Source organism: Neophocaena asiaeorientalis, unplaced genomic scaffold (assembly GCF_003031525.2).
Source record: "Neophocaena asiaeorientalis asiaeorientalis breed wild unplaced genomic scaffold, Neophocaena_asiaeorientalis_V1.1 scaffold150, whole genome shotgun sequence".
Lineage (NCBI taxonomy): Eukaryota > Metazoa > Chordata > Mammalia > Artiodactyla > Phocoenidae > Neophocaena > Neophocaena asiaeorientalis.
The window spans coordinates 7,923,542-7,945,303 of record NW_020176571.1 but is presented as its reverse complement, the minus strand read 5'-3'; the positions used below and the strand labels follow the sequence as shown (position 1 = coordinate 7,945,303).

Here is a 21,762-nt window from a genome sequence, read left to right as displayed (position 1 = left end):
CTTTTTGTCTTTTTTTTTTTTTTTTTTTTTTTTCTCCCTCCTACTCAGAGTAAGGGAAGGGCTGGATTACACATGCCTAATCGCTTTATAAAATAAGGTTGACCTAGTTCCATAGAAACTCAGAGCCCCTTTAACTATTTAGAGATACCAGCTAAAGAAATGGGGAATTCGTTGTAGGAATTATTCTCTTCCCGCCACTGACTGAAGGAGAGAGGCCTAGTCATAAGCAGGTATTTAGGTGCAGATGTTCAATGCAGGATAACATCTTCATTAACTTTTAATGTATTATCAGGGAGTGTGTAGGGATAAGTTGACATACTAATGGTGTGATGAGAAAAATTTGAATAAATATCATAGAGTTACAATACAGGGGGTATAAATGTCCCCCATCTCCCCTCCTCTTCCCCCACCTTCTTCCCCCGGGCTGTATTTTTATAACTTCAGATAAATCCCTTATCAACCTCCAGTTGGTTTCCTCATCCGTAAAATGGGAGGGGAGAAGGTGATCAGCAATGTTTTGTTCTTGAGGTAATTTCATATATTCTGTCAGAAATATTTATCCCCTTGGCATTTTTAAAATTTCTTCGAGGTTAGCAGTTTCTCTTGTGTCTCCATGTTTTAATCTGTGTCTCCGTATTTTTGTGTTTATGTGTGTATATAAGATTTCATGAAGGCATCCCCCCACCAGCCCCCTGCACTGATGGAGATATAGTCTGAATCTAAGACACTTAGCAGAGTGAGGGAACTCATCTATCCAGCATCACGACTAGGTCATCAGGCTGCAGCTGTGCATTGTGTTTAACCCACCTACCAAGATGAATTTTGAAGGCTAACATGAGTTAAGACAGTAATGTGGAACATAGTTTTATAGTGTTTTTTGTTTTGGTTATGGTGTTGTTTTGGAGATCCAGGTTAGTTGGGAGAGTAATTTTTAAGAGTAATGTTAGATCAGCAGTTTCTTCAGTGTAGCCAGTAAACTTGAGAGCAACGAAACCTGTGGCCAGTTTTGGCACGTACTTCATTTAAAATGTTCTGTTCTCTTGACAGACTGCCATCAAGAAGAATAACCCACGGAAATATCTGCGCAGTGTAGGAGATGGAGAAACTGTGGAGTTTGATGTGGTTGAAGGAGAGAAGGTGAGAGGAATTGTGACTGGGTATCCAGGGTGCTGGCACAACTCGCTTGCATAGTAAATGGTCTCTCAGCCCTTTATGAATTTGTCATTATGTACCTTGTTTGATGTAGTACAAAAGAACATTTTAATTTCTATTTTAATAAACGATTAACCCTATTTAATCATGGAAGGAAAAGCTAATTTCTCAAGGTATAAAATGACATCTTTTATTTTGGTACCAAATGTATATTCAAGTGTAGTTTAAAATTAAACTGTTATATAGTATTAAAAATAGATAAAAGCTGCTTTGGGGCAAAAGATATCTCTTTTTAAGGTTTTTAAAATAACATTTCTTTCTTAAATGTTAACGTGTGCATAATAGGAAACCAAAAAACACAAGAAGCAAAAAACAAGGTATCTTTTTCTAAGAGTAAAGTTTTTAGGCTGTGATTTGTAAGCACTTCACAAATAATACACAGTAAAGAATGTTTTAATCTCAATAAAAGAAGATTCAAATCAAATATGATCATTATGTTTTCCCTTTGGCTTGGGTTTTGGAAAGCCAGAGGCATCCCGAGAGACTGTGTAGCAACCATCTTCAGATGGAGAACAGCCCAGGAAGCTAATGGATCATCTTGATGTGCATCTACAGATTTTTTTTATGCTGTTATCTACTTAATTCCAATATTAGTAATGTCCTCTATGCTTTGTTTTTAATCAACAGCATATTCTAGGTATCAGCCAAACAATATAGGATAAGAATAAAAACATGTTAAAGCCACATATGGTACTGCTGCCATGGAGGCTGATCGTGGCAGCTGAATTACAAGCTGAGCGAGTGACTGCTTCACTCCCAAATGAGTGCTCTCTTCACATACACACCATTCATTCCATAGCCCATATTCTTCGCAGCTCTCAAACTGTTTTCTGTTTTGAAAGAAAAACAACTTTATTCCACCTAATGTAGAAATTTAAATGATTTCTTTACCAGTGTGATCCCCAGGGTATCTTGCAAACCTCTTGGAGTTTCAAATTATCTACCTGCAAATGCTGGCCTGTAATGATCTCTAAGGTCTCACCCAACTCTTAAAATTTTGTTTTGCCAGGTTAATTTTACCTCTGTATATTTTCAGAATTTGAGGTTATACAAATTGATGTAGAGTGGGAAATGTGCTCTTCTGAATCTCCTTTGTCCGAACTTTTTATACTTTTGAAGCATTACTTTATCCATTTGTCCATATGAGAATCCGAACGCTAAGTCTGTTTCAAGGATGAGAAGAAGGTTTAGAGAGGGACTACATTTGCGGACACTGCGTATGTAAGCGGACGCTAAGTCAAGGACCCTTCATTCCTGCTGCCGCCAAGCTGGGAGAAGTTTCCCTCTCAGTAGCTCAGTGCTGGACAGAGCCGTGTGAGCCCACAAGTGCATTCTCTTAGTACCTCGCAGAGTAACGTAGGTTTCAACGTTTTCTAGGAAGAGGACATTATCTCAGTTATTTTCCAGTAAGGAATATTCCTCCTGGTCTAGCATTCCTTTGTTACAGTCGCATCATATTTACCCCTCTGTGTTCCTTAAACAGATACATACTGCTCTTGAATCAAGCAAGAAGGCAAAGGTTGTGGAAGCAGACGAGCTGTATCCATTTATTATTATTATTTCTTTAACTTTTTATTTTATATTAGAGTATAGTTGATTAGCAGTGTTGTGTTACTTTCAGGTGTCAAGCTGTATACATTTAAATCAGGACGTCAAGCACCTTGCTCACCTTATTAAAACATGGGTGTGTATTTTAGGTCACCAAAGGAATCTCTAGTACGTTCTGCCAGTGTTCAACCCTCTGGCTATCTAAGGCCGTGCTTTTGGCTTCTTTTTAACTCCGAGGCCGTCTTTGCTTCTTCCCTTTCTCAGGGTGCAGAAGCAGCCAACGTGACTGGCCCAGACGGCGTTCCTGTGGAAGGGAGCCGATACGCTGCAGATCGGCGCCGCTACAGACGCGGCTACTACGGCAGACGCCGTGGACCGCCCCGTAATGTACGTTGTCTCTCTCTCTAATCAGTGATTGAAGAAATGCACACATCTAAACTCAAGTGTGTATACTTGGAGCACATAAATGCTGTATCTTCTCCTGGAGACACACTGGTTTTTTTTTTGGCGGCGCGGGGGAGACGGGAAATTTTTCATGTCCAGAATTTATCTATAGCTACTGGTCTTACGGGAAACTTGCCATTCAGCAGTTGTATCAGTTTGTGTGTATTTGGCTGCCAGGAAGAGTCATTTAATTATCTTGTACCAAGAAGGCTTAATGAAGGTCGCTGTGCCAAGGTTGTCAAAAAGGTTTTCTCTTGCTTTGGCTCTTTTACCAGCCAGAGCCGCGTCATGCAGCATTCACTGGGAAAGGGGACCAGGATTCCCGTGACTGGCTTGAATCTGTTGTTCCTCCCTTGTTAACATCTAAGAAAGTCAGCCTTTGGTTGGCAAGGAGGAATGGGGAACGGCTCAGGAATAAGTGATGAACAGTGCTGGCCACAGATATATCAAGTAATTTGCCTCAGTTACGTAGCTGTTTTATTTAGCGTAGCATTTCCCATCATTTCAAAGTAAAGAAGCAATAAATAATTCTCTGGATTTTTAGTTCTTTAGATTGGTACCAATCCAGGTGGAAGGGCTTACAACCAAGTCCGGCTGGAGTTTTCTTAGGAGGCTCAGTTTAAAGTATTCTCAAGGCACCCAGAAAGACTCCCGTCCAGTTTGTGGTCATGAGGATCCTGTTAGATGTGAGTCATTTTCTGATGTTTCTAGAGTTAGTACCTGGGATTGGTACTATGGAATAAAATCCGAACAGTAAGTCTGTTTCAAGGATAAGAAGAAGGTTTAGCATCACAAGATGCTTTGTGAGCACAGGGTTGCGGCTATGTATAACATCCAAGGAAAACTTTTGAAAAATCGCACCAGAAGAAAGGATTTGCAGATTGAGAATGATTTCTCTCTACACTTTGATAGATTAATATCTTTCTGCTTACCTAAATGCTTCCTCTCTTCATTCTGTCATCTTCACACGCAGCCCAAACTGATTTTTATCAGATTCCTTATGACATCTTGTTTTTCTATTTCTATATTTCTCTTACCCATGTTTTGCTTATCCTGTGTGATTTTTAAAAGTAAGCTGTGTAGGGGGTGGCAGAAATGAGCTACCATAGCATTTACTCTTTCAAGTTCACCAGATTCACGGAGTTCTAGTTGTAATTACTTTGATTTCTAGGTTAATTCAGAAGTAATAGTGGGCGAAAACCTTTAGTGAAAACTTCTCCTTTGAAGGCTTTTCTCCTCAGCTGGAAATTCTGAAGTCACACATGTGAAAGATATTTAGAAATAAAATTATCAAAATTCTGAAAGTAAACATAAATGATGGTTTTCTGTTGTGCTGTCTTTAAGTCCTAACAGCTTATTGAGTATGTTTGGCAATGGTGGTGCCATTGTTCTTATTTTGTAGAACTCTTAACAAAAGATCTGGCTATAGAAGACTCAAGAGATACAGAGAACCTAAAGAGAAACCCTCCTTACTATTTTGGTGAACATTTTCTATGCTACTATGTCTTTACATAATTGGGGATTGTACCTGATACAGGCTTTAAAAAGTGTAGAATGGCTTGGTTTTTCTGAAATTAGACTAGTTGAGGCCGTAGTTGAAGCTTTTCCTCTTTGGGAATTGAGTTGCCCACGTGAGCTTTGTTCTGGAGGGCTCTAAATCTTAACTATCCTCAACCCCAATGTCAGTCATTTTATTTTGTTCATTTTAAATTTGTTCATTTTCAAAAATTGTAGTTGCTTCCCTTAAGACTACCTTTGGCATAGCAATCCCCCTGTAAAGTAGGATTTGAAATAAAAAATTCTTTGAGGGATGTTTAGCTGTTTGCTTATTATTTTTCTTTTTGATATAAAATATTAGTATGTGATACGGTAGTTTAAATACAGGAAAAAATATAAAATGAGTCAGTACTTCCCTTTGTTAATAAGGTTTATTATATTCAGAAACTGTATTTATTACTTACTACTGTCTGTTAAAGTGCAATTAAAACTTTATTCCTAAACATATAAAGAGAATCATGCCATAAGTCAGTGGTTCTCTTTTGGGTTTTGGACCCATTTATATGCTTAAATATGGGATCCCAGAGTTTTTGTTTACGTGTGTTTATACCTATTAATATTTATTGTATTAGAAAGTAAAACAGAAATTTAAAAGATTTAGTTTATTTAAAATAAGCTCATTACTTGTAAACATAAATAACATTTTTTTCATGAAAACTATATTTTTTAACTGAGAAGAGTGGTGTTGCTTTATGTGATTTTTTTGGTAAATCACTGATCTCCGGTTTAATAGAAGACAGCTGGATTCTCACAGCTCCTGCGTTGGGGCTGCCAAGAGGCCACGTGTCACTGTAGTTTCTGGGTGATTCCCCTCCCCTCCCCCCCCAACTCATGAGAGAATGAGAGGGGAAAAAGACAGATAGCATCTTACCAGCATTATGAGAATAGTTTGATCTCAATAACCCCCTGGGAAGGGTTTCAGAGACCCCCCCCGCCCCCACCATCCCTACTTTGAGAACTGCTCCAGGAAGCAAACCACTTTGGACCAACCTGTTGATGACACCACAAAACATATTTTTCTCGCCTTTGCCCCAGTGGATGGCCAATGTTGAGGGAGACACATTTGGTGGAGCTAAATATTCTAAACTTGTATATGTTTTTTGGGTGTCTGGTCAACTGATATACACCAGTTCTAACTAGATGCGAGCTAAATTCGTTAGAGATTGATTGCACTTGCCTTTCTGCTTCTTGGTATTTTATGTGCGCAGATCTCCTGGAATCTAAATGTGGTTTATCCCAGGTAATCGCCTGATAATCTGGGTTAAATGCATTTTTGTCCGTCTAATAGAGGGGATTGTTCCTCTGGGGGAGAGATTGTTCTCTTCCGTGGACATCCACCCTACATGTTACTCCTGGGGTCTCACCTTGCCGGAGCGTCTTCTGAATCTCTGTTTCCTTGCCTCGCTAGTGCGCTGGGGAGGAGGAGGAAGGGAGCGGCAGCGAAGGATTTGGCGCCTCAGTCGCTGACGGGCAGCTCGCTGGGGCCCTGAGTCAGCGGCGCCGCCCCCAGTACCGCCCCCAGTACCGTCCCCAGTACCCTCGGCGCTTCCCGCCTTACCACGTGGGACAGACCTCTGACCGCCGCTCCCGGGTCTTTCCCCAACCCAACGGAATGCAGGTAAACTTGCACCGGGGGCTCCTCTTCAGCGGTCCTCACCCCTCTGTCCGGCCTCCGCCTCCGCCTCCGCCTCCACCTCCTCCTCCAGCACCAGTGGCCGGAAATCAAACCTAGCTTTTGGCTTCCCGATGCTTCCAAAGCGGACTAGGCGGCCTTCTCAGAGCAGTCATTCCAGTCACACTTCTACAAGCACGACCACCTGGGCCGTGCCTATAATCGGGGACGCTGGGTGGACAGGGCACAGTTCTAGTGTATGGAAGAATGAGAGACGTAGAGTAGAGACAGCTGGTACGTGTAAGCACTGAACCCTGAAGCCAGGCGGGCCTGGATTTGAATCTTACCTCGTCTGTGAGCTTTTGAGGTTAACGTGGCCATCCACTGAATGGAGATAATTGCCTCACTGCGGGGTTGCGATGATTAAATCAAAGGTAAAGACCTTAGTGTGGTGCCTCAGGACGGAGAATGTCTATATAAAGCCCTTAATTTAGATGGAGTAGTGTTGATTATTAAGAAAACCTAACACGGAGTGGAGATTGTTGATTCTCAGTTGGTTCTCCTTTTTACTGCAAAATATTGATACAACTATCATGAACTTGACCTGTAATTAATAAGCCTTTTAACAGCTTTGCAGTTCCCAGGAAACTTGGTAATCTCGGGATAGGACATCATTTTTGTTACTACCAGCTACAACTTCTTCCCTTAGTATCCTTGGTTTTTGTTTTTTTACTAAGTGTTTTGACTGAACATTATGTTCAGTCTGTTCTTTGCTGCCCTTTTCCCTTCCTATCATGCATGACTGTGTTCTTTCTACATGGCTTCTTGTTATTTTTCCCCTTCTACTCTTTAACAGCTGTCCCTGACAAATGTGCTAAAAATAACAAGTAGCCTTACGTATATGGAGAGATTGGGTACATGAGGCATAGTAGGTTTCTTTAGAGGGCAGCACCCTGGGCCTCTAGGAAATGAGGACAGGAAGAGTCAGGGAGATTGTAATACACATTTATTTTTAGGGCATTAGTAGTACCTTCCTGAAATAATCCTTCTTAGTATTAGCATATACGTGTGTATCATACTTTCTTGAGACTATGATGATTATTTTCTAGATCGTTTGAAATAAAGTATATTTCACCTTAGGAATGGGAGGTTCAGAGCAAAGGGGTTCTTTGGTGCGATACAGAAGAGCAAGTTGAAAACTAATTTTGAAAATGTGCATGTTCTGGTAACCACATTTAGTTCTCTTAACTTGGGTTGAAATTCTTACCCATTTAATAGCTAACATGAAGTCTTCAACAGTCTTTCCTTAGAACCCTTCTAATACATACCATGTTTAACGTTCAGTGACAGAAGTCGGCTTAAGCCAACCAACAGCACCAAACGAAAATTCGTAAAACTTTCTTCTGTATAGCTTAGGCTACTTCCAGGTTGTCCATGTAATGGCTTAAAGCTATAGAGAGATCTCTGAGATGGTAAATATTGTTGAGGTCAAGTGGAAAAGTCTTTGCCAACAATTTATACTATTGTATATACAAAACTGTGAAATTTATTGGACACAACAGGAAAAAAAATGAAAATATGCAGGCCAATAGTATTTCCCTTCTGTACCGAGGACGTAATATAGCATGATATATCAGTGTCCAGAGGACTTCCATTTTTTTTAAGATAATAATTCTAGATATTTGAAAAATAAGTCGAATTGGTTACTGAGCTAAATCAGCTGTTTGTAGTCTGTGAGAAAAGAATTATATGACAGAGGAAAAGGAGCAACATTGTTTGGCATCCACCAAGGGACAGATGTATGAAATCAGTTCTTAGTTTTCCCTACAGCTTTATGGAGTTGGCAGTGGTATCCAGATTTTTGTTGTTGTTGTTACAAATGAAGGGATTTGAGTAGTTGAAAGAATTAGCAACTTTTACCTAAGGTTACATGGGCAAGAAGTGGTAGAGCTTGGTTTAAACTCAGTCTGTCTGTCCAGTCTCTTCCCATTCTATCATTCCAGTAAAGGCTTATCCTTTATACGTGTTTGTTGCTATTTCCGTGTGTGTGTGTGTGTGTGTGTGTGTGTGTATGTATCAGAGTTCCTGAGAAAGCAGCAGCTTTGCTTGTTCAGAGAAGTAAGGGAGGCTCATGTGTTTGGGATGGTGTGAGTGAAGAGAGGGGTGAGGTGAGATTAAGGTGCTATCTTAGGGCAGGTCACGTATGCTGGGTAGACCAAGATAAGAACTATTGACCTACCCCAACTGTGATGAAAAGCCAGTTAAGGGATCTAAATAGGGAAGAAACGTATATGAGGAATCACTGGACAATTTAAGGAGGCTAGACCACGGTTGGCAGCAGCAGAAGTAAGGAGACCAGCTAACATACTTCCCCCATGGAGAGGGGATCAGGGGGGCATGGATTAGGGTGCTAGCAGTGGAGGTGTGAGGAGTGGTCAGATTTAGGAAATGTTTTCAGCATGGAAGGGGCAACATGTGATGATGGAGTGAACGTGTGCTGTGAGGAGTAAAGGGTAGCTTTGTGAAGAAAGGCCAGGTTTGCGCGGAAACACAGGTCATTTGGAGATCTTCTCTTGGGCAGATCAAATATGCCACACACACAGCGCACGCACACACACACACACACACACATACACATACACACATTTACGCATGTGTAACTTACAGTGTGTGTGTGTGCCTATGTATTTGTGTGTGCCTGTGTGTTCCTTATTTCTGCCTACTAAAATGGCCTGAGGTCAATGACATGTTAATAGCACTGAGCACGCCTGGCTCCCGGTTTTTCATTTATAAATACCATTCTCCAATAAAAAGAAGCCCCTCTGGAGAAACGGCTGATTTCGGAGCCAGGCCACAGAGAGTACAATATGAGCCTGGAACGTCTTGCTGAGCCAGAAACCAAGGAAGCGCTCAGAGAATGCTGGAGACGCGTCCAGTAGGCCATGAGCCAGCTGGGAAGGGTTCCCATTGGCCACTAATGATAGTAACAGGTTATAACTCACTGAATAGCATAGAAGACCATGAGTCTTTACAGATATAGACAAATAAATATATTGAACTTGATAAGGAGTGAAATATTTACAGACTTTGAAAGTACTTCTTCACGGAATCCTCATAAATTACAAAGGGGGATAGAGTAAACTTACCATGGAGGAGCCGTACTGCTTCTCAAAGTGAACACTGTCAGTAACGGTACGGGTTGAAACCATATGCCGTCTGGCAGGATGCAGTGAGAAGAATCCAGTGCCACTTTCGTGGCTTCCCTTCCAAAGGTGCATAAGCTACATCATGAGAAGACACCAGACAGCCCCAACTGAGGGATATTTTACAAAATGACTGCTCCTGTAAACTTTAAAAGTGTCACGGTTGTGAAACCCAAGTGAAGATTGAAGAACTGTTCAGATAAAGAGACAACTAGATTCAAGGCATGGTTCCAAATGAGTCCCTTTGCTGTAAAGAACATTACTGGTGAAACTCAAGAAAATGGAGTCTGAGGATTAGAGTCTATACTTCCAGCTGTCCTGTAAGTTTGTGATTATTTAAGGAAAAAAGTTGGAGAAGATGGGTGCTATTTCAGCATGTTTATATGCCTGGAAGGAAATGCTGGAGGAGAGAAGGGGGTGGGGGATTGAGAGTTCAAGTGCCCTAGCAGGCCAGAAAGAGGGGCTGGCTTTGGCTATGAGCGTGGACCAGTTAATCAGCCTAATGAGAGAAGAAAAAGCAAATGCAGTAGGTTGGTAGATTTGATGGTGAAAGAATGTGGAGATTCTTCTCTAATTGCTTCTCTTTTCTTAGTGAAATATGGAGAAGGAAGGGATATTACTTTTGAGGGGAAAAAGAAAAAAAGATTGAGATGTGGCTGTATTATAAAGAATTTCAGAGATTGTTGGTGGGTTTTTTGGTTTGTTTTTAGCTCTTTCTTCCCCTGGAAGTTCTGCAATATATTATTTCCCCAGCTTAAAATAAATTTCTCAAGGAAGGATATTTTATTTTTTTAATGCTATACTTCAATAAATAATGCAAACAGATGAAAGGAAAAAATTGTGAAAGGAAGAAATCAGAGGTGAAGGTGTGGTGGAACCTTTGAATGTAGAAACCATTACCGTATTGAAGGGATACCCAGTTTGTAGAATGAGTGGGTCTGAGTTTGAAAAGATTCTCTTTGCCCCAGTGTAGTACATCATTCCATTTCCTTTTGCAATAGAGGTTTTCTTTCAAGAGGTGAATGGAACACTTCAGAATTTTTAATATTGTAAAATAAATTTAGGTGTACTGGGATAAGGCAAAAGACTGTCTAGTGGGAATGAGTCTTTCTTTCTTTCCTGTCATTCACACAGATCTAATCAGTACATAGTTCACTGTTAGAATTGAGAGTTCCCAGCTCCGTAATGAAGCCTTTTATTTTCTCCTTTTAAAAAAATGTCTGAAGGCAACTGTGTGCCGTGTCTCATATCCTGTAGCCTGACACTCATGTTTGGCTCTCCATGCCTCCTCCTAGGGGGGTGAGATTGGAGAGATGAAGGATGGAGTCCCAGAGGGAGCACAACTTCAGGGACCAGTTCATCGAAATCCGACTTACCGCGCAAGGTACCGTAGGTAGGTAACGTTTTCTAAGAGCTAATGACCGATTGCAGGACTTGTGAGCCACGGTAGGATGGAAGAGGACGTTGCAGGTCTGTTTTGTGGATTTAGTATGTAATGAGAAGATGTGGCTGTTTGGACCGTATGTCCAAGTTGTGGGAGGGGCTCTGCGATCCATGTTTTCACACGGCTGTGTGGCATTCCCCCTGCTTAATGATTAGGATTTTTAGTTATCCCTGTACCAGAGCAGCATTTGCTTCTGAGAACTTTCCCGTGATGTAAAGTCATACTGGATTTTTATTATATTTAACGAGATACGCGGAAATGAATTGGTGGGTCATTCATTCGGTGGTGGTGCTATGAATGGAGGGAGAGTTGGCTGCCAGCGAGTGCTTGGGACACTGAATATTCTGATAACCGGGGCAGTCTAATGCGGGGGTTAAATCAGCCTACAGATCATATCATCTGTGTTTAAATCCCCACCCTATGATTAGCAGCCCCTGTGTAGCTGTATCTCCTCCGGCAAGTTTCAGGACTCCTCTTAGACTTAGTTGCCAGCTTACGCAGTGGACAGTAAGGGATATTCTACCGCTGTCAATAGGGTTAGATGTACTAAGGCGTTTCAGGTAATCAGTATGATGCCTGGTATAGTAAGCCCTCAATAAATTAATCGATTAGTACTACTACCAACATTGTTAAGGTTAGTGAAGGAGGGACTTCCCCGGTGGCGCAGTGGTTAAGAATCCGCCTGCCAGTGCAGGGGACACGGGTTCGAGCCCTGGGCTGGGAAGATCCCACATGCCGCGGAGCAACTAAACCTGTGTGCCACAACTACTGAGCCCGCTCTCTAGAGCCTGCGAGCCCCAGCTACAGGAGCCCACGAGCCACAGCTACTGAAGCCTGTGTGCCTAGAGCCTGTGCTCTGCAGCAGGAGAAGCCACCGCAATGAGAAGCCTGTGCACCACAACGAAGGGTAGCCCCCGCTCTCAGCAACTAGAGAAAACCCACGTACAGCAATGAAGACCCAACACAGCCAAAAATAAATACATAAAATAAATAAATTTATTTAAAAAAAAAGATTAGTGCAGGAGTGTTATTTTATTTCTGCTTTATCCCTTGTGAAGACTGGATTGGGCTAGACTCCCTAAGATTCTTTGTAAGCTTTTTAAGCCTTCCTGTTCCTTTACCCTCTCCTTGAGGAGCTTCATTCCTGAATGACGTTCATACCACCCTGAAGTGTGGCAATATGGGGTTATTGAGAGGCGAGTAAGTATATTATTTGGGGAAGGACTTGTACCACTCTGCGTCTTTTCTCCCAAGATTCATTTCAGTGTTAGACATAGTCATTCTAATGATTCATTACAGAGGACTTTGGAAATAAAAGAGGCTTCATAGAAACGTCTTCAGGAAAACAGAAAAAAGACAGTAGTGTATGTGAACCCCAGCTCTGTCAATCTCTAGCTGTGTGATCAAAGTTGCATTTGACCTTTTTTGACCTATAAAAGCAGCAATCCTTTATGGTTCAACCAAATACTTACCCTCTTTAAACGTCTTGGTTTTCTTACTGTAAATCTTAAACTCACAGAATTAGCCCTGAAATTAAATTAGATAATTAACGTGAAAACACACCAGCACAGGCTTTGGCACACGGTGAGCGATGTTCGTTTGTTTCCCACGTCGAATCCCCTTAGACTCCACTGCATGCTGTCCATGGAGGGCAGATACGGGAGCGCTTTTCTTTTTTAATTTTTCCATCCTCGGTGCCTGTCACAGTGCCTGGTAGAATCATAGTGTATGTTCGGTATATGTTTGTTCACAGTGTTCAGGTGAAGGGGAAGATGGCAGAAAGATGGGGCTTTTTACCACACCTTTGTTCCACTGGCCTGTGCGTAATTCTAGCAGTAAATCTTGATCCCTTGACTTTTTAATCTTTAAAAATAAAACCTGGGAATTCCCTGGCGGTCCAGTGGTTAGGACTCCGCCCTCTCACTGCTGAGGGCCCAGGTTCAGTCCCTGGTTGGGGAGCTGAGATCCCACAAGCTGCGCAGTGCAGCCAAATACATAAAACCTGATGTTCTTGAGGGCATCTGTTCTCTTTTCTCCTGTGTTCTCTGCTCTAGGGGCCCTCCTCGTCCACGACCTGCCCCAGCGGTTGGAGAGGCTGAAGATAAAGAGAATCAAGAAGCGGCCAATGGTCCAAACCAGCCACCTGCTCGCCGTGGATACCGGCGCCCCTATAACTATCGGCGTCGCCCCCGTCCTCCTAATGCTCCTGCACAAGATGGCAAAGAGGTGAGTCCAGCCAGCCGGAGGGGATGCTGCCGGATCATCCTGATTATGTCAAGCTTTAGTATTCCCTTCTAAGAGTGGTTTTATAGCCTGAAAACCGAGACTTAAAATACGTATAATATGTATCATATATTTTTGTGTATAACATTGTTCATTTATGTGTGTGTGTGTGTGTGTGTATAAATATATATATAGAGAGAGAGAGGGAGAGAGAATGCCCTGCACATATCACAAACCAAATATTTGAATTCAACCAGTTAACATTCTAGCTAAAATGTTTAGAGCTTTCCAAACAAAAGACAGCGTTTAGAGAGAGGAACCTGCTTCTCAGCACGTGTTGGAAGCAACTGTATATTTTTAATGGCTTTTTACTACGGAGAGGTGGTGTTTAGTTGCCATTTGGAGGCCATTCTTCTGCGGTTCTGATTTTTTCCTCATACTTTAATAAGAGTACTTAAGATTTTGCACAGTGATTTACCTTCACAGATCCCGACTTGTGAGACCTTTCAGTCTTGAACTTTCCACTGCCGTATGAATCAGTTAATTTCTGGTTTGTGGTTTTGTTGTGTTTTCAGACCAAGGCAGGTGAAGCACCATCTGAGAACCCTGCTCCAGCCCCCGAGCAGAGCAGTGTCGAGTAACATCCGGCTCCCCAGGCACCTTCACCATCAGCAGGTAGGAGCTCGGGTGGCCGGCCCAGGAGCTGATATTCTCTTTAAGTAGCACTGATTTCTCAACAGTAGCACAGATCAGTCTCAACTAGTTGTGTAATTCATCTGGGCCAAGTTTCTGATCTCCATCAGGATTCTGGAGAAAGAGCAGCTTTGGTGGTAAAAATATCTCTGAGGCTGATCTTATTTTGCTAGGCATTGGGGACGCAAATACGCAGACAGAGTTAATGAGAGTCAAATTCATTTTTCTAGATAGACAGTTGTTAGCTATTATCACCACCTCAGAAAACTTTAGAAAGTTTTACTTTTGTGACACCTCGTGGCCAATTTAATAATTTTAAAGTGCCTGACAAGGCCTCATTTTAATAACAGAGGACTGTGATCTGTAGAATAAACAAGAATGTGGTTTTTTTCTTCCCTTTTCCCTTTGATAACCCACATTATTTATTTTGAGGCAGTATGTGTAGTACGTGAGAGCCAGTGGCTTTATATATCCAGTGCAGGAGCCAGTAGTCATTTGCCTAATGATCTGGAGCAGTTTATTTATCCTCTGCAGCGGTACTGTCGGCTGCTGGTGAAATGATACTGACTAGATTCCCCGCTAGGGTTGCTGCAAAGACTTAGCGAGATAACACGTATGAGTGCCTAAGCAGGACGCGGCAAAGAGTAACCTCTCCATAAAAGTGAGCTTGTTTTGGGCTTCCCTGGTGGCGCCGTGGTTAAGAACCCGCCTGCCAATGCAGGGGACACGGGTTCGAGCCCTGGTCCTGGAAGATCCCACATACCGCGGAGCAACTAAGCCCGTGCGCCACCACTACTGAGCCTGCGCTCTAGAGCCCGCGAGCCACAACTACTGAGCCCGTGTGCCTAGAGCCCGCACACCGCAACGAAGAGTAGCCCCCCCTCGCCGCAACTAGAGAAAGTCCGCGTGCAGCAACAAAGACCCAACGCAGCCAAAAGAAAAAAAAAAGCTTGTTTTTCTTCATTGTTGCTTCCTGCTTTTTTTCTGTCTTCTTGTTAAAGATCCTGGACATTGTATTTATACAGGTGGAAATATACTAGAAAGACTGGCTCAGCGAGTCTTACAAGAATTTATAAGCCATAGTTGGTTTCATTCTGGGTTTTTCATCCAATAAGTCCTGAAAGTTTAAGTTTTTAGTATTTCTTGGTTGTTGCCCTTTTCATTACATAAATAAGGACTTCGCTTTTAGTTGAAAGGTTGTAAAGCTCATAGCAGCAGTGTTATTTTTCCAAAAATTGTTCAGATTTCATAAAATTTTGAGATCATTTTAAGTTTCTACTTTTTAAATGCTATCTGCTTTTATATGCAGAGGTTTGGGATTTCAATTATCCTTTCACTAGGTAGACAATTGCTATGCTGAGAATATTCTGTTTTATCTCTGGGTAGTATGGATAGTTTATTATAGAAATAAATTCTGTATTCACACTTGCTTGCATTAACTGACGGAATTATATGTTAATCATTTGGCCATAAACTTTTACTTGGTGACATTATTTTTAGGTATTGTTCCTAAGGAAATAATCCAAAATATAGGGGGAAAAAATTTCTACTATTTACAATCTAATGTTGGAGAAGTGGTTAAATACTGTGGTATATCCATATTAGGAGATATTGTATGGCCACTAAAATGAGTATGAAGAATTATCAATGCTATAGTACCATTTATTTGAAAAGGCTTCATGATGATAATTTTCTTTTCTAGAATTTTTACTATTATGTACTGACTGTTCTGGTTTGTAAAAATGTTTTATTAAAAATTTTCCATTAAATTAATGTTTCAGTTTACAAATCTATGAAAGATACACGGTGTAAGATTTTGTTTAGAGCTTTCGAAAATTGATTTTTTGAACTACATAAAAAACATAATTTTTGCCTTTTTATTCTTTAACTCTTGATCATCTTGTCACTCTTCATAAGTTTGATTTGAATTTTTTCCAGGTGACCTGAAGAATTAATGACCATTCAAAAAATAAAGCAAAAAGCAGACCGCAACCCTACCAACACCAAAGAAACGTCCAAGCAATAAAGTGGAAGACTAATAACCGAAACGTGGACATTAGAATGCTCACTACTATTCTTTACGAAGCAAACAGCTACACGAGGAGAGTGTCAGCCAGTTTTTCCAGCAGCTGAGATCCTGGGAATGCCTGCACAGAACAAGAGAGCACCCTCCCCGGTTTCAGCAGCCACTAGGTTTATATTTTTTTCCTGGTTTTTACTGTTTTGGTAATATGAATTGAAAGAAGAAATATTAATACCACATGGGGAGAACCCCCCCTCCAACCAAAGAAATCTAAAATATGTAGTAAATGCTTTTTTTTTTCCTTTTTTGTTCATTTTGGATGCTGGTGCTAAACTTCCAAGTGTCATGAGTTAAAAAGAAATTTTATGCCCTTATTTATTTTGAGGATGAGGGGAGGATAACATTTTGCTTTCCTATGTGACTCTCTTTGAAAATGTGCAGTATGAAATTCCTCAAAAATAAAATTTTTACCCTTGAAAGGAAAAGATGTATAGCTGAAGTATGTTTTCCTATCTCAGCTGGAGTTGTTTTGTCTTTTTTGGTCTTTTTTCGTCACTTCGTTCGCTGAATAGTAAGCTCAAAGCCAGATGTATAGGTGGAATAGTGCTCTTTAATAAATGTAGGCATATGAGCTGAGAGCATAGGAAATGGGGTTATTTTTGGAATGAACAAGTTCACATCTGAGTTCAGCAGTAGGCATGTTTGGTTTGGTGCTCTTAGCTCTTGACTAATCCTCGTTGAGATGGTTGATGACATTTTGGTCAACGGCTTCCTTTAGATTAATGAAGGGGTTAGTAGTTCTAATATCCTTGAACTTCTAACCACAGAGGTTTTCAGCACCAACTGCTATGTCGTGCTTATATATATGTGTCTTTCAGAAAAGAGGAAGGGGGCCTCTTTGCAACCGCACTACAAATTTCTTTCCCCAGGTAGTAGATGGTGCCCCTAGGTTGAGAGACACTACAGTGTATGTCAATTCTGTTGAGTTAACTTCTCAGATCCACTGTACCTTTCAAATTATTTATTCCCTAAATCAAGTACATACTTGAGCCTAGGCTTGCACAAAGCACTGTTCGAGTGGCACAAACCCACAAAGGACCCGAGTCCCGCGGAGTTTGCGTTTTAGTGAGTGAATATAGAGAATCAACAAATATGTAAACAAATGTGAAATTTAATATCAGATGGCAATATATGTTATAAAGAAAAATAAAACATGGTAAGGGGCAGAGATTGGCATAATTGTGGGAGGTATGTTTATTTTAAAGGGGGGTGTCTTTCCTATAAGATAAGAGGATATATAGATGGAGTCCTGTGGTGAGGGATGGATAACCATTTGACTATCTGGAGAGAAGAACATTCCAGGCAGAGGGAGCAGATGCAAAGACTCTAAGCAGGGAGCATACGTGGCTTGTTTGAGAAATCACAAGCTGGAGAAAGTGGATTGTTCAAGAACCTTGTATTGCTTTGCAAGTTTAAAAAAAAATCAAAATTGGTAATATGTGCAAGGCAAAAATGTTCAAAGATATTAAAAAGTATTTTATGAAATAAGTCTCCCATCTCAGTCCTGGTTCCCTCAAGGCAACCGGTTAGCATGTTTTAAAAACATATATCTGTTTCAGATATGTTTTGTGCGTGAGTCTGTGTGCATGTGTGTGTCTGACCAACTAATGTGAATTCGGGGAGACGGGGTCTTAATTGTCTCTAATGAGACTTATACATCTGTTGTTATAATTCTGTAGGTAACTTTACTGCCCGGCTGTTTGCTCTCTTTTCTAACTTTCCCCTTTTCTCTGCTCATTTTAAAGCAATTTTACTATTATGGAGTATTTCCAACATACTTTTTTAAATGTTTTTTTAAAAATATACAATATACATTTGGGCCCTGAGATTCTTTTCCACCTAATATCTTTCCTCTTGTTCCGTCATCAATGTATGTAGAGTCCTCTTATCCCTTGTACTGGCTCCATAACTTTGCATTGCATAGTTCTCCATACCTTTGTCAGTCTTCTATTATTGGGTATTGAAGGTTTTTCAACATTGCAATTATAAACACTTTGTCATTCCAACACCCTTACCTCTAAATACCGCCATCCATCAGGGTTACAGCTATTCTATTTCTAGAGAAAAAAATGTAGCAATGAGTGCAAAGAGTTAGGGGAAAAAAGTCTTAACTTTGGTAGTGTATATAATTACAACCCTAAAACACACTGGTTGGAGCTACAGGAGAAAATACAAATTGGATGTGATATGAGGATGGGCCTGAAGTAGGTTCTTTTACAGCACAAAATCAGGGACTTGAATTACTTTACCAAGAGACACACAGTCCCTGGGTGGGAGCACAGCTATAGAGATTAACTAGAGCCTGTCATCCCGTGATTACACATTAGCTGTGATCGGTATTCATTTGAAGCTCTGGAGTTTTGCATATTTGCAACAGCACCTATTGGGAAAGTAGCCCTATGCAACTCAAAATGATAGGGCCTGCTATGTGCCAAGTGATGCTGGGTGTTTTCACGTCACAAATATATCAGTTGCAATCAGCATTATCGGGATTCCTGCGTTTATTGCACAGAGGCAATTTTCGAAAGTAGTTTTGCCCTTAGTGGATTGAAGAAATGTGTTATAAAGACTAATACTTCGAGATTTTGAAGTAATAAAGTTCTTTGAATCTTAGAACTGACACATTAAATCCAAGAGCTCGTACTTGGTTTCAGCTGAAAAGAGGAAAAAAGTCTCTTGACTTTAGAGGAATAATTGTATATATTATGGCATGAATGTCTAGTTTAATAGGAAAAGTCTAGAAAGGAAGCAGGTGCTGATAGAAATCTCTGAAAATTAGGTGATCTTGTCAGTGGCAGTGGTAAAGACTTCATCAGCTTTGTGACTTTCTCAGGGTGAAAACATTTCATTTTAACTGATAAACTAGTTCCAGAGCCACCCAGATACTCAGAATGGGGATGGGAAGCTGTAATGGAATTGAAACCACGCTGATAATGTAATATTTCCCCCAGCCCCTGTAGTTTGGGCAGTATTCCGTTAAGAAGGGTATAGAGTGGAAGCATGTGAGAAATGAGAAATTGCTACTTTGTTACTGCCATAGTATCATCCTTTCATGCACTGATCTTTTCACCGTTTCATTCATGGAGTATTTCACCTGTGGAGTTCTGAGTGACTCCTATACCTGCTACATTGACATGGTACCACGGGAACAGAATTTACCGAGCAATAAACACATGGGGAATTGCATGCGTGTGTGTGTATTTTATTTAAGGAGTTCCTAAACTATTTGCTAGAATGGTTGTTAGGGGCTGAATTGTGTTCCAAATTCTTACGTTGAAGCCCTAACTCCCAGTGCCTCAGAATATAACCATATCTGGAGATGGGTTAATGAGGCCATTAGGGTGGGGCTCAATTCCATAGGATTGGTGCCCTTATAAGACCAGGAAGAGACACCAGGGGCTCGCATGTGCTGAAGGATGACCATGTGAAGGGGCAGGCAATAGGGCAGCTATCTGCAAGCCGAGATGCCTCAGGAGAAACCAAACCAGCCAGCACCTTGGTCTTGGACTTCCAGCTCCAGTACTCTGAGAAAATAAATTGTTTAAACCATCCAGTCTGTGGTGTGTTTTTTGTGGCAGCCCTAGCAATCTAATACAGTGGCTGTATCATTTTACATTCATAGCAGCCATGTATGAGAGTTTTTATCTGCATTTGGTATTGTCACTTTTTAAAATTTAGCTCTTCTGTAAATAATGTGTGTGGTGATATTTATTGTGATTTTAATTTGCATTTCCCTAGTGGCTAATAATGTTGAATATATTTTCACGTGCTCATCTGTTGTGTGTATATTCTCTGGTGAAACGTCTATTCATGTCTTTTACAATTTTTTTTTTTTTTTTTTTTTTTTAAGCTGGCTATGTAGTGGCTGAGTCCTTTGGCTCAGCCAATCTTTTCAGCCTCAGGATCTAGAAGGGACCGTTGGAGGAACAGACCCTGGTCCCTGCTTCTTTGTCCTGGTGGCTGGGCCAAACAGGGCCCTTGCTCTTGAAGTCCGGGACTGGGCATTGACCTTGCGGGAACACGCTGAATTTGAAGTGCTGGGAAGAGTTTTAAGGGCCAGGGATGGATCTTTTCTAAATGTTATTACTTGTAAATAAAGTCTATTTTTCTCCCTTGGTGGGAAAATTTATTAAAAAAAGAAAACAGTTCTTTATGTTTTATAATTTAGATATGAGTCCTTTGTCAAATATGTGGTTTGTAAATATTTTTCTTCCAGTTAGTGGCTTGTCTTTTCACCCTCTTAACGGTATCTTTTGTTAGAGCAAAAGGTTTTGATTTCGATAAAGTCCAATTTATTATTTTTCCTCTATGAATTGTGCTTTTGGTGTCATGTCTAACAACTTTTCACCTAGCCTAGGTCTTGAAGATTTTCTTCTATGTTTTCCTCTGAGATAACTTTTGTATAGGATGTGAGGTACAGGTTGAGGTTCATTTTTTTGCCTACGAATATCCGATTATCCCAGCACCATTTCTTGAAAAGACTATCGTTCCTTGGCTGCACTACTTATGCCTTTGCCAAAATCCAGTTGGCCCTGCTCATGTGGGTTTACTTATGGGGTCTCTATTCTGTTCCATTGGTCTAGCTTGTCCCTCTGCCAACAACACATTGTCTTGATTACTGTAAATCCTAAAATATAGAAATACAATAGTTTTTATATGTTGACCATGTATTCTATAAATTCACTGAATCCATTTATCAGTTCTAGGAATTTTTTTTTTTTTTTTGGTAAATTGGGATTTTCCGTAGTTACAAAACAGGATTTTTATCATATTATCTGAATATAGGGACAGTTTTATCCTTTTTTTCCAGTCTGTGTGCCTTTTATTTCCTCTCCTTGCCTCATTCTGCTGGTTGGCTAGGACTTCTCTTTTTATTTCATTGATTTCTGAACGTTATTATTTCCTTTGGGTTTATTTTGCTCTTCAGTTTCTGGTTTTTTTAAGATGGGAGCTTAGATTATTGACTTGAGACTTTTCTCCTATTTTAAGATAAGCATTTTAATGCTATAAATGTCCCTCTCAGCAGTACTTTACTTGTGTCCCACAAATTTAAAATGTTGTATTTACATTTTCATACAGTTTAGTGTATTTCTAAATTTCTCTTGAGACTTTTTCATTCACCCATTTAGAAGTGTGGTGCTTAATTTCCAAGTGTTTACTGATTTTTCTGTTCTCTTTCTGATGTTAATTTCTAATTTTATTCCCTTGTTGTCAGAGAACGTGCTGAGTAATTTTACTTCCTTAAAATTTGTTGAGAGCTTCCGGGAAGATGGCGGAAGAGTAAGACACGGAGATCACCTTCCTCCCCACAGATACACCGGAAATACATCTACACGTGGAACAACTCCTACAGAACACCTACTGAACGCTGGCAGAAGACCTCAGACCTCCCAAAAGGCAAGAAACCCCCCCACGTACCTGGGTAGGGCAAAAGAAAAAAGAATAAACAGACAAAAGGATAGGGACTGGACTTGCACCAGTGGGAGGGAGCAGTGAAGGAGGAAAGGTTTCCACACACTAGGAGGCCCCTACACGGGCGGAGACTGGGTGGCGGAGGGGGAAAGCTTCGGTGCCGCCGAGTAGAGCACAGTAGCGGGGGTACGGGGGGCAAAGCGGAGAGATTCCCGCACAGAGGATCGGTGCTGACCGGCACTCACCAGCCCGAGAGGCTTGTCTGCTCACCCGCCGGGGCGGGCGGGGCTGGGAGCTGAGGCTCGGGCTTCGGTCGGAGCGCCGGGAGAGG

General features: G+C 41.0%; 1 protein-coding gene across 1 annotated transcript in view; it reads left to right on the top strand.

The window, feature by feature from the left end:
* The window catches only part of YBX3 (Y-box binding protein 3), a 22,381-nt gene extending 5,935 nt beyond the window's left edge, over positions 1 to 16,446 (top strand). Inside the window, exons 5-11 of the mRNA XM_024733148.1 lie at positions 1,048 to 1,137; positions 3,025 to 3,147; positions 6,170 to 6,379; positions 10,872 to 10,969; positions 13,075 to 13,246; positions 13,819 to 13,918; positions 15,875 to 16,446. Of these exons, the coding sequence (XP_024588916.1) occupies positions 1,048 to 1,137; positions 3,025 to 3,147; positions 6,170 to 6,379; positions 10,872 to 10,969; positions 13,075 to 13,246; positions 13,819 to 13,884 (759 nt within the window). The 3' untranslated portion in view covers positions 13,885 to 13,918; positions 15,875 to 16,446. The remainder of the gene's footprint in view (positions 1 to 1,047; positions 1,138 to 3,024; positions 3,148 to 6,169; positions 6,380 to 10,871; positions 10,970 to 13,074; positions 13,247 to 13,818; positions 13,919 to 15,874) is intronic.
* Positions 16,447 to 21,762: the final 5,316 nt, after the last annotated feature.